Source organism: Nycticebus coucang, chromosome 19 (genome assembly GCF_027406575.1).
Source record: "Nycticebus coucang isolate mNycCou1 chromosome 19, mNycCou1.pri, whole genome shotgun sequence".
NCBI lineage: Eukaryota > Metazoa > Chordata > Mammalia > Primates > Lorisidae > Nycticebus > Nycticebus coucang.
This window is the reverse complement of record NC_069798.1, coordinates 59,435,941-59,447,951: the sequence shown is the minus strand read 5'-3', so window position 1 is coordinate 59,447,951 and position 12,011 is coordinate 59,435,941. Positions and strand designations below refer to the sequence as shown.

Here is a 12,011-nt window from a genome sequence, read left to right as displayed (position 1 = left end):
AACTACAGCTGGTCAGTACTGACTCTGGGGCACGGAAGTGAGGAGAAGACAGTCGGCTGAGAGGGAACCACACCACAGTGGCGGTGCCCTGAGGCACAAAGCAGCAGCCACCTTTCAGCAACAATAGGGCTCACTCCTGAATATTCTGAAGCTACACCCCCCTGTCTCCCTGGGCAACCAGAGGAGGATGGGCATCTACTCAGGTGGCAACCACCACGGAACAGATCTGGGACAGAAATGCAGGCCCCAAGAGTAAAGGGTTTGCCTGAGGTGGTACCGGCCTGGGTGGAGCGTGGAGACTAGAAATGCACACACAGAGCTGGGAAGTTCCCAGGGCAGGGCTGACCCAGAGGACCACTTTACTGAGCCTAAGACACACCCGGCCCTCAGGGGATGGTCAGCCTATAGACAAAGGAAGACAGGTGGCTAGAACTGACAGCTAACCAAATACAAACCTGTAGGAGCAAAGACAGGGCCTGAAGCACAGGCTCTGGGAACTCAAAACAGCTTCTCATCTGCAGGGGAATTTAGCAGGGACAGAAACAAATTCCCGCAAAGTTCTTCTGTTCGGTTCTGTCAGTAACATCAATCAGGGGCAGGGCTGGAAGGAAGTGAACACCCTCCAGCCTCCATCAAGTGCCCAAGGTTGTCAGGCCTCACCTCCCCTGCCAGTTAGAGGCAGAGTGCAGTGGCCTAGCTGAGCAGAAATAGATTTCCTTGTGATTCAGGCAGATGCAAACCCCTGGAGTAGCTATTCACTACAGGCAACTGGGTCAGCCAACTGCAGGGTTATCAGTGACTGGGTGTGACAGAGGTGCAAGGTGGGGAAGGAGGCATCAACTTTCCCAGACTGATCTATTTGCTGGGTGGGTCCTCCTGACTCCACGGAGCACTAGAGCAAGCCATATCAGAGTAGTCCAGACCCCTGCAATCCAGTTGCCAGAGACCTTTTAAACTCTCCCACCTAAGAAAGGTGCTGACTGAGACAGTTGATTTGGACCTTTTGAACTGAGCCAATCACCTGAGGACTATTCAGGTGGTTTCCTGGGTGTGTGGTTGTAGGAAGGTTTGATTTTCCTTTTCCAATTGCTGCCTGTGTGGGGCGGGGTTATGTAATAGCTGGTATTTCTCCACAGCTGAGACTTCAACCCAGAGTAACTGTTTCATTAGGGTCGAACAGAGACCAGCTGAAAACAAGACAGAACCACTTAGCTCCACCACACCAAACAGGGCCCCAGTTTCTCCAGCCATAGCCCTGTACAGGTCCTCACCAAAGCTCCAGGGGAAAAATCAAAGAGTGTAAAACAATCATGGGGCAGAATCAGTGGAAAAACTCTGGTAACATGAATAACCAGAATAGATCAACCCCTCCAAGGAAAGATATGGCAGATATAACTGAAGATACCATTCATAAACAGCTGCCTGAGATGTCAGAAATCGAATTCAGAATTTGGATTGCAAACAAGATTAATAAAATGGAGGAAAATTTGGAATTAGAAATTCGACCAGCAATTCAAAAGTCAGAATTAGAAATTTGAGGAGAAATTCAAAAGTTTACTCAAGAATTTAATGAATTGAAAGACAAAACCACCAAAGACTTTGACACACTGAAGCAAGAATTTGCAGCCCTCAAAGATCTGAAAAATATAGTAGAAGCCCTCAGTAACAAAGTGCAGCAAGCAGAAGAAAGGATTTCTGACATTGAAGACAAAGCCTTTGAATGCTCCCAAACTCTCAAAGAGGAAGAGAAATGGAGAGCATAAATGGATCATTCTCTCAGAGAGCTCAGGGATAATTTGAGGAAGGCTAATCTCCACCTCAATGGAATCCCCGAAAGTGATGAAGTGGCCTCGCTAGGCAAAGAGGCCCTTCTCCATGAAATTATGACAGAGAATTTTCCAGACAGGCCAAGAGATTCTGAAATTCAGATAGCAGACAGTTTCAGAACCCCAGCACGACTCAATCCCAATAAGACATCCACCAGGCATATCATAATTAACTTCACTAAAGTTAATATGAAGGAGAAAATTCAGAAAGCAGCCAGATGCAAGAAATCCATTATCTACAAAGGGAAGAATATTAAAATGACTGCAGATCTCTCTGCTGAAACTTTTCAAGCCAGAAGAGGGTGGTCATTGACTTTTAATCTCCTAAAGCAAAATAACTTTCAACCCCGGATCCTGTATCCAGCTAAACTGAGTTTCATTTATGATGAAGATAAATACTTTAATGACATTCATATGTTGAAGAAATTTGCCATAACCAAAGCAGCTCTTCAGGATATTCTCAGACCTATCCTCCATAATGACCAGCCCAATCCTCTACCACAAAAGTAAACTCACTCAGAAACTTTTGATCAAACTCCAACTTCTACAGTGGCGAAAGGATTAAAATGTCCACTGGACTATTGAAAAACTCGATACCCAAAATTTTACCAGACTTATCAATATTCTCCATTAATGTGAATGGCTTAAACTGTCCTCTAAAGAGGCACAGGTTAGCTGACTGGACACAAAAACTCAGGCCAGATATTTGCTGAATACAAGAGTCACATCTTACCTTAAAAGATAAATATAGTCTCAGGGCGAAAGGATGGTCATCCATATTTCAGGCAAATGGTAATCAGAAAAAAGCAGGTGTTGCAATTTTATTTGCAGATACAATAGGCTTTAAACCAACAAAATAAGGAAGGATAAGAATCATCACTTCATATTTGTTAAGGGTAATACTCAATATGATGAGATTTCAATTATTAATATCTATGCACCCAACCAGAATGCACCTCAATTTATAAGAGAAACTCTAACAGACATGAGCAACTTGATTTCCTCCAGCTCCATAATAGTTGGAGATTTCAACACTCCTTTGGCAGTGTTGGATCAATCCTCCAATAAGAAGCTGAGCAAAGAAATTTTAGATTTAAACCTAACCATCCAACATTTGGATTTAGCAGACATCTAAAGAACATTTCATCCCAACAAAACTGAATACACATACTTCTCATCAGCCCACGGAACATACTCCAAAATCGATCACATCTTAGGTCACAAATCTGATTGCAAGAGGGACTTTACCTAACAATTGCAATCAGTGTAACCTGGCTTATTGTACCCTCAATGAATCCCCAACAATAAAAATAAAAAAAAATAAAAAATAAAAAGAAATTATTCCATGCATCTTCTCGGACCACCATGGAATAAAAGTTGAGCTCAGTAACAACAGGAATCTGCATACTCATACAAAAACATGGAAGTTAAATAACCTTATGCTGAATGATAGCTGGGTCAGAGATGAGATTAAGAAGGAAATTGCCAAATTTTTGGAACAAAATGACAATGAAGACACGAATTATCAGAACCTCTGGGATACTGCAAAGGCAGCCCTAAGAGGGAAATTTATAGCACTGCAAGCCTTTCTCAAGAGAATGGAAAGAGAGGAACTTAACAACTTACTGGGACATCTCAAGCAACTGGAAAAGGAAGAACATTCCAACCCCAACCCCAGTAGAAGAAAAGAAACAACCAAAATGAGAGCAGAAATTAAATAAAATTGAAAACAAAAAAATTATACAACAGATCAATAAATCAAAAAGTTGGTTTTTTGAAAAGGTCAATAAAATAGATAAACCTTTGGCTAACCTAACCAGAAAAAAAAGAGTAAAATCTCTAATCTCATCAATCAGAAACGACAAAGATGAAATAATAGATTCCTTAGAAATTCAAAAAACCCTTAATGAATATTACAAGAAACTTTATTCTCAGAAATATGAAAATCTGAAGGAAATTGACCAATACTTGGAAGCACATCACCTTCTAAGTCTTAGCCAGAATCAAGTGGAAATGTTGAACAGGCTCATATCAAGTTCTGAAATAGCATCAACCTTACAAAACCTCCCTAAAAGGAAAAGCCAGGGACCAGATTGCTTCATGTCAGAATTCTACCAAACCTTTAAAGAGGAATTAGTACCTATATTACTCAACCTGTTCCAAAATTTAGAAAAAGAAGGAAGACTACCCAACACATTCTATGAAGCAAACATCACCCTGATCCCCAAACCAGGAAAAGACCCAACAAGAAAAGAAAATTATTGACCAATATCACTAATGAATATAGATACAAAAATATTCAACAAGATCCTAACAAACAGAATCCAGCAACACATCAAACAAATTATACATCATGACCAACTTGGTTTTATCCCAGGGTCTCAAGGCTGCTTCAATATACGTAAATCTATATGTATAATTCAGCACATAAACAAATTAAAAACCAAAGACCATATGATTCTCTCAATTGATGTAGAAAAAGCTTTTGATAATATTCAGCATCCCTTCATGATCAGAACACTTAAGAAAATTGGTATAGAAGGGACATTTCTTAAACTGATAGAGGCCATCTACAGCAAATCCACAGCCAATATCGTATTGAATGGAGTTAAACCCCAACATCATTTCCACTCAGACCAGGAACTAGACAAGGCTACCCATTGTCTCCATTGCTCTTTAACATTGTGATGGAAGTTTTAGCCACTGCAATTAGGGAAGAGAAGGCAATCAAGGGTATCCATATAGGGTCAGTAGAGATCAAACTTTCGCTCTTCACAGATGATATGATTGTATATCTGGAAAACACCAGGGATTTCTACTACAAAACTTTCAGAAGTGATTAAGGAATACAGCAGCGTCTCAGGTTACAAAATCAACATTCATAAATAAGTAGCCTTTATATGTACCAACAATGGTCAAGCTGAAAAAACAGTTAAGGACTCTATTCCATTCACAGTAGTGCCAAAGAAGATTAAATATTTGGGAGTTTATCTAACAAAAGACGTGAAAGATCTCTATAAAGAGAACTATGAAACTCTAAGAAAAGAAATAGCTGAAAACATTAACAAATGGAAAAACATACCATGCTCATGGCTGGGAAGAATCAACATTGTTAAAATGTCCATACTACCCAAAGCAATATATAATTTTAATGCAATCCCTATTAAAGCCCCACTGTCATACTTTAAAGATCTTGAAAAAATAATACTTCGTTTTATATGGAATCAGAAAAAACCTCGAATAGCCAAAACATTATTCAGAAATAAAAACAAAGCAGGAGGAATCACACTACCAGAACTTAGACTATACTATAAATTGACAGTGATCAAAACAGCATGGTACTGGCACAAAAACAGAGAAGTAGATGTCTGGAACGGAATAGAGAACCAAGAGATGAATCCAGCTACTTACTGTTGTCTGATCTTTGACAAGCCAATTAAAAACATTCAGTGGGGAAAAGATTCCCTATTTAACAAATGGTGCTGGGTGAACTGGCTGGCAACCTGCAGAAGACGGAAAGTGGACCCACGCCTTACACCCTTAACTAAGATAGACTCTCACTGGATTAAAGATTTAAACTTAAGACATGAAACTATAAAAATACTAGAAGAGTGCAGGGAACACCCTTGAAGAAATCGGTCTGGGCAAGTATTTTATGAAGTGGACACGCCGGGCAATTGTAGCAGCTTCGAAAATACATTACTGGGACCTGATCAAACTAAAAAGCTTTCGCACAGCCAAGAACACAGTAAGTAAAACAAACAGCCCTCAGAATGGGAGAAGATATTTGCAGGTTATGTTTCCGACAAAGGTTTAATAACCAGAATGCACAAAGAACTCAAACATACAAGCAAAAGAAGAACAAGTGATCCCATTGCAGGCTGGGCAAGGGACTTGAAGAGAAATTTCTCTGTAGAAGACAGGCGCGCAGCCTACAGACATATGAAAAAATGCTCATCATCTTTAATCATCAGAGAAATGCAAATCAAAACTGCCTTGAGATTCCATCTAAGTCCAGTAAGATTAGCCCATATCACAAAATCCCAAGACCAGAGATGTTGGCATGGATGTGGAGAAAAGGGAACACTTCTACACTGCTGATGGGAGAGCAAATTAATACATTCCTTTTGGAAAGATGTTTGGAGAACACTTAGAGATCTAAAAATAGATCTGCCATTCAATCCCATAATTCCTCTACTAGGTATATACCCAGAAGACCAAAAATCACATTATAACAAAGATATTTGCACTAGAATGTTTATTGCAGCCCAATTCACAATTGCTAACTCATGGAAAAAGCCCAAGTGCCCATCGATCCATGAATGGATTAATAAATTGTGGTATATGTACACCATGGAATATTATGCAGCCTTAAAGAAAGATGGAGACTTTACCTCGTTCATGTTTACATGGATGGAGCTGGAACATATTCTTCTTAGTAAAGTATCCCAAGAATGGAAGAAAAAGTATCCAGTGTACTCAGCCCTACTATGAAACTAATTTATAGCTTTCATATGAAAGCTATAACCCAGTTATAAACTAAGAATAAGGGGAAGGGGGAGAGGGAGGGGAGGGAGGGGGGACAATGGGAGGAGGGAGGGTGATTGGTGGGATTACACCTGCGGTGCATCCTACAAGGGTACATGTGAAACTTAGTAAATGTAGAATATAATTATCTTAAAACAATAACTAAGAAAATGCCAGGAATGCTATGTTAACCAGTGTGATTAAAATGTGTCACACTGTCTATAAAACCAATGTATGGTGCCCCATGATAGCATTAATAATGTACACAGCTATGATTTAATATTAATAAAAAAAAAAAGAATAGTAGGAATGCAAAGAAAAAGGCAATAGGAAAGAATAACATTATGCCGGTAATAAAGAGGAAGAGTTTAGCTGTGTAATGTTAGGATTCCGGTATAATGTAAGTAGCAAGTTCACAGTGTCTGGGCAGCACTGAATGTATACTTGCATGAACATTAAACAGATGAATACATAAATGCCTATTTTTCTCCACGTGGGGGCTAATGCATCAATGATAATGATGTTAAAATATTGTATGTGTATAGTGTTCTATTTTAGAAAGTGCCTCTGTCAGTACATTATCTCATTGCATCTTAAAACAAAAGAACAAACAGACCTAAAAGAAAATAAATAAATAAAAGCCAGGAAGGCTATGTTAACCAGTGTGATGAAATGTGTCAAATGGTCTATAAAACCAGTGTATGGTGCCCCATGATCACATTAATGTACACAGCTATGATTTAATAAAAATAAATAAAGTACAATGTCTATAATCAATAATTACAACAATATGAAATTAATAACTATATACCATGCCAAAACAAAGAAAGAAAATGAAAGAAAAGAAAGGCCCTAGCTCTTAAGAGTAATGATTTTTATAATGAGATTGATGGTGTTTTCTCTCCTCTTCTTCTTTTAAAATTATTACATAATATACATGTAGTATAAATGTATATAATTTTCATGTTTTTAATGACACATTTGTTTCAAAGCACAAGCTTGTATTACTTCAAGAGTTCTCTAGACTAAAGCTTCAGCTTTCAATGACATACCTGTAAAATATTTACAGTAATAATGAGACAATGTCTTCAGCTCAGGAACCTGCACTCCTAGGAAGAAGACCTTATCTTACAAGGCCATGACTGTAATGGTTATTAGCCCAGAATGGTATTATTTTTACCACCATCTCCAGTTTCACAAATTTTATGATATAATTTGGAAATCTTTTCTACACACGAGTAGGGCCTCAGAAACTTCTAAGTATTAAGTCTGGTATATATAAAAAAGCAGGCATCATGTAATGAAGAGACTCGTGTTCAGATTAGGCACACAAATGGCTCAGAAACATGATCTGACCAAAGTTACGTTAGGTTTATTTAATAGAAATCTGGATGACATGCAGCTTAAACAGTACTTGAAGATGGTATTGACACAGATATTTTTGTCATAAAAGTTGTTCGCTTGATAAAAATGTTTAAAAAATAAGTTTTGAAAGTCAGTTTAAGATGTGTGTCTGTGTCCTAACCTGATTGAAACATTGTAATGATCAATGTACACAATTTTGACAGTTATAGGAGTAAAATATCTGTACTTGTTGTACATATAGCTGTTTGTGTGACCACCTCATGCTAAAGATGTCTGTACATTACTTACCCTCTCTGAGAAATAGTGATATCAACATAATAGAATTTTGTAAAATTTAAATAATATTGTGAAGGTAAAATGTCTTGGGATTAAAGAATGCTGGATGGATTTCTATACAGGAATTAAAGAAAAGGGAGATCATGTTTTTATGCTTTTCCCAATAGAACATAGGGAATAAACCCAGGAACTCTCCCCTCCCACCCACACACACAACAGACAGACAGGTGTATTTACCTGTTCCAGTCCCGTGATTCCTTCTGGCAGCAGTATAAACAGGCTGACATCACGCCTCTCATAGTAGAGTTGAAGACCTGTGGCTTGTGGCTTTTCTATGTGAAAAATATGAAGTTTTTCTTTCATTGACATCATTTGCACTGGTTTGCTTGTAGTCTATAAAAAAATAACAATATCACTGAAAAGCTTCCCTTCCCCACTAAATCCTTAATTCTTTACTATCATTCGTTTCCAGTTGTCTGGGACACTGGTAAAGTTCATGATCCTCTGATAAATGCTGAATAAAGTTGTGCAGACCTTCCCTTCTGGCAATATGTAGTCTACTAAGTAATGTTACCAATAGAGGATAGGTGACCTTCTTTCTCTAACACTATTGTGACAACCTCTATAAATCATAGCAAGGTAGAGTCTGCCAAACACTTAAAATAATATACGTTCTTGTGTAAACTATGTAAATGCCAATTATTCAGAAACTGAGTAAGGTATATTTCACGTGCAAACATTTGAAAAAATATTCTGATATCACAAAAATGGAAATTTACTAAGAGAATGAAAAGAAAAGCAGTAGGAGAAAATAGTTGCAAAACATATGTCTGATAAAAGACTGGTATTCCAAATATACAAAGAATTCCTAAAAATTAGCAATGATAAAACAAACAACCCAATTGAAAAAATGGGCAAAAGATTTGAAGAAATACTTCACCAAAGAAGACATATAGCGTATGAAAACTGGTCAATCTAAATCATTAAACACAACTGTAAGAATGTCTAAAACCTGAAACACTCACAGCACCAAATTCTGCCAAAGATATGCAGCAACCAGAGCTGTCATGGATGGCTAGTGGGAAGGCAAATGGTACAGCCACTTCGAAAGTTGGCGGTTTCTTAGCAAACTCAACACACTCTTATCCTATAACCCAGCAATTGTGCTCTTAGGTATTTACCTTATGTTTGTTACAAATTTGTGTCCATGCAAAAACATGCACACAAGTGTTTATGGGAACTTCATTCATTATTGCCAGAAGTTGGAAGGAACCAAGATAAACAAACAGCGGTGCATCACACAAGGGAATATCATTCAGCAATAAAACAAAAAGATCTCTCAAGACATGGGAAAAACTTAAATGTATCATAGTATTGCTAAGTGAAAACAGGCAGCCTGAAAAGGTTACATATTTTATGATTCCAACAGTATGTCATTCCAAAAAAGGCAAAACTGTAGAAACAAAAAATGATCAGGTGCTATCAGAGGTTTAGGGGCGTGCAGTGCATTTTTAGGGCAGTAGAAATATTCTGAGTGATCCCGTAATGGTGGCTCCATTACATTATATATTTTTCAAAACCCACAGAACTGCACAATACCAAAAGTGAGCCTGAAGGTCCACTATAGCTTCTAGTTAATAATAATGTATCAATAGTAGCAGGGCAACCACATCCCCTGGTCATGTGGATAAACTCCGTCTTCATTACGAGAGTAGCCATCAGAGGGGCATGGGGGAAGGCGGAAAGAGGATGAGAGAAAAAAAGGGACTATGGGAGAAAGAAAGACCAGAGAGAGGACAGAGATTATATTTTGAGATGCTACAGACCCATTCACTTACTCCTGGACTTCTCAGACTCTCTAAGTTACATAAGCTAATGTCAATATAATTCCCATTTTTCTGGAGCTGGTTTGAATTTTTTTTTTTTTTTTATTACTTGCAACTGAAAATTCCTGGTGAGTAGGCTAACCCAGGAAACTATCCAGCTTGTTTCTCTCTAGCCTTCTAGATTATATATTGCGTTCCTTCCCCATCCTTGCCCACTGAATAATGCCCATTGCACACAGCTGCACGGTAACAGCACTAGGTCCTCAGTAGCACTGTCTGCATGACGTGGCCCATCCCTGGACTAAACAACTGCACAATGCCTTGGCCAACCAGTCCCTTCATAGGAATGTGGAATACAATTTGAAAACTGGGTCTAGAATGTGGAAGGTATTGTGAATACCCGTGTTCTGCCATTGTGACCTGGGAAGGAGAGAAAGTTGGACTTCAGCATGGGAGAAGAATGATGGAGGTGACAGATTTGAAAATATAGAGAAAATAGTTGAACCCTTGTTTCTACCCAGGTCCCAAGGCCCCAGCCCATGGAATCCGTGGGAGATATATCTTTAACCTTACATTAGTCTCCATGTTTGCTGCAGTGAGTTTCTGTTACTTGTTATAGAAAAAGTGTATTGTGTCCTAAGGCAGAGAGAAATCTTAATGAACAATGTAAGCTTTTAATTTTTTATTTTTTTACTTATGTAAAGGTAAGAATTTGGTAGAAGGTATTACTGGTTTAGAGGAACATAAACAGAACTTCTATAGTGAACAAAACTTAGATTCTGGCTCTAGGATGTTTCTGATTCAGGAATGCCTCCAGCCAATTGGCTACACTGTATTTCTCACCTGGAAAATAAATACGAAAACACTCTACCGGGCTCACATGGCCACAAGAAATTGTGAGTGATAACATTCAGAGAAAAACAATGAAATAGGACTGTCCAGATAGGATAGTGCTGGAGGCTTTTAGCCCAGGCATCTCTTTCCGAGTAAGAGTCTCAGTTTAAGAGAACATATAACCAAAAGGAAAAGTGAATTTAATAAGTAGAATTTCTTTTACCATCCCTTATAAAAAAAAAAAAATCCAAACTAATCTTTAAAAGTCTCCTACCTCATTTACTCTGAAAGGCTTTTCTGTGGTGTTTTGCACTGAGAATTGATGTTCCCAGGTTCCTTTGAAGTAAAGGGCATTCACCAGAATCATCCGGGTTGTAGAAGTCACAGAGTCCTCAGGCAGGAGTTTAAGGATTTTACCTAGTAAGAGCAAAAGGACAGGTTTCCGATGGCTAGGTTCAAAATGCACATTTTAATCGAAGGCAACTAGACTGCCATTTCTCTGGAACCTTCAAAATTTTCTTTTTACAGTCCTGATTTTAGATGTTCCAGGAACAGGGCAATGTCTGGGTAAGTGCGGTTCTGTGCACAGTAGCTATGAGCAAAGAGAGAAACACTGGGGTAACAATATGCCCAGTGGTCAGGAGGCATTGTTCCACGTTATTATAGATTTGTGTTTGATTATGAAAACTTTCCTTTGTGCTGATTTATACTCCTATTTTTAAGGGACTGAAAGGTTTCCGTTTCTTTTACTTCTGCTTGTAGCCACAAACCGTAACTTGCTCTGATTAACAGCTGAAAGGTTGTGCCAATGTTTTTCTGTTGCCCAAAAGATTACTTGGTGCAATCCCTTACATGAGATTGTTCAAGTTACTGCATAAACTGACATTTGACTGGCAACCTCCAATAAATTCTCTCCAAACTCCCTATTAAAGCACCTTAGAAGACTTATTAAAATATATAATATTATTAAAATATTATATATAATTTTATATATATATATAAAATAAAGAATTAGAGCTTTGTTGTAGAGGAACCATGTTTGATACCCGAGGTAAATAGAACTGAATTGAGAACAACCTCCCAGCCACACAGCTTCCACCTGCAATAGATAACTCAAAATACAAGGCTCAGCTTTCAGTATTCAGAGATTTCAAAATTATACATGATAGCTTGTAACACTTAAGCTTAAAATAATATGGATGATTTTTCAGGAAAATATTAACAGGAACTTAAGAATTAGTAGGAAACCTGAAAAAAGAAATCAAACATGATAGAAATTTTATAACTGTCAAATGATTACCTCCTGTACCAATAGTGTGTGCCCTCAACACTTAGGTAGGCAAATGAGTTTAAACTC

The 12,011-nt window shown here is 38.1% G+C and overlaps 1 protein-coding gene across 1 annotated transcript in view; it reads right to left on the bottom strand.

The window, feature by feature from the left end:
* The window catches only part of SERPINB10 (serpin family B member 10), a 28,210-nt gene that overhangs the window by 2,502 nt on the left and 13,697 nt on the right, over positions 1 to 12,011 (bottom strand). The window contains exons 6-7 of the mRNA XM_053571588.1: positions 10,929 to 11,071; positions 8,232 to 8,387 (exon numbers count right to left, since the gene is read on the bottom strand). Coding sequence (XP_053427563.1) covers positions 8,232 to 8,387; positions 10,929 to 11,071 — 299 coding nt within the window. The remainder of the gene's footprint in view (positions 1 to 8,231; positions 8,388 to 10,928; positions 11,072 to 12,011) is intronic.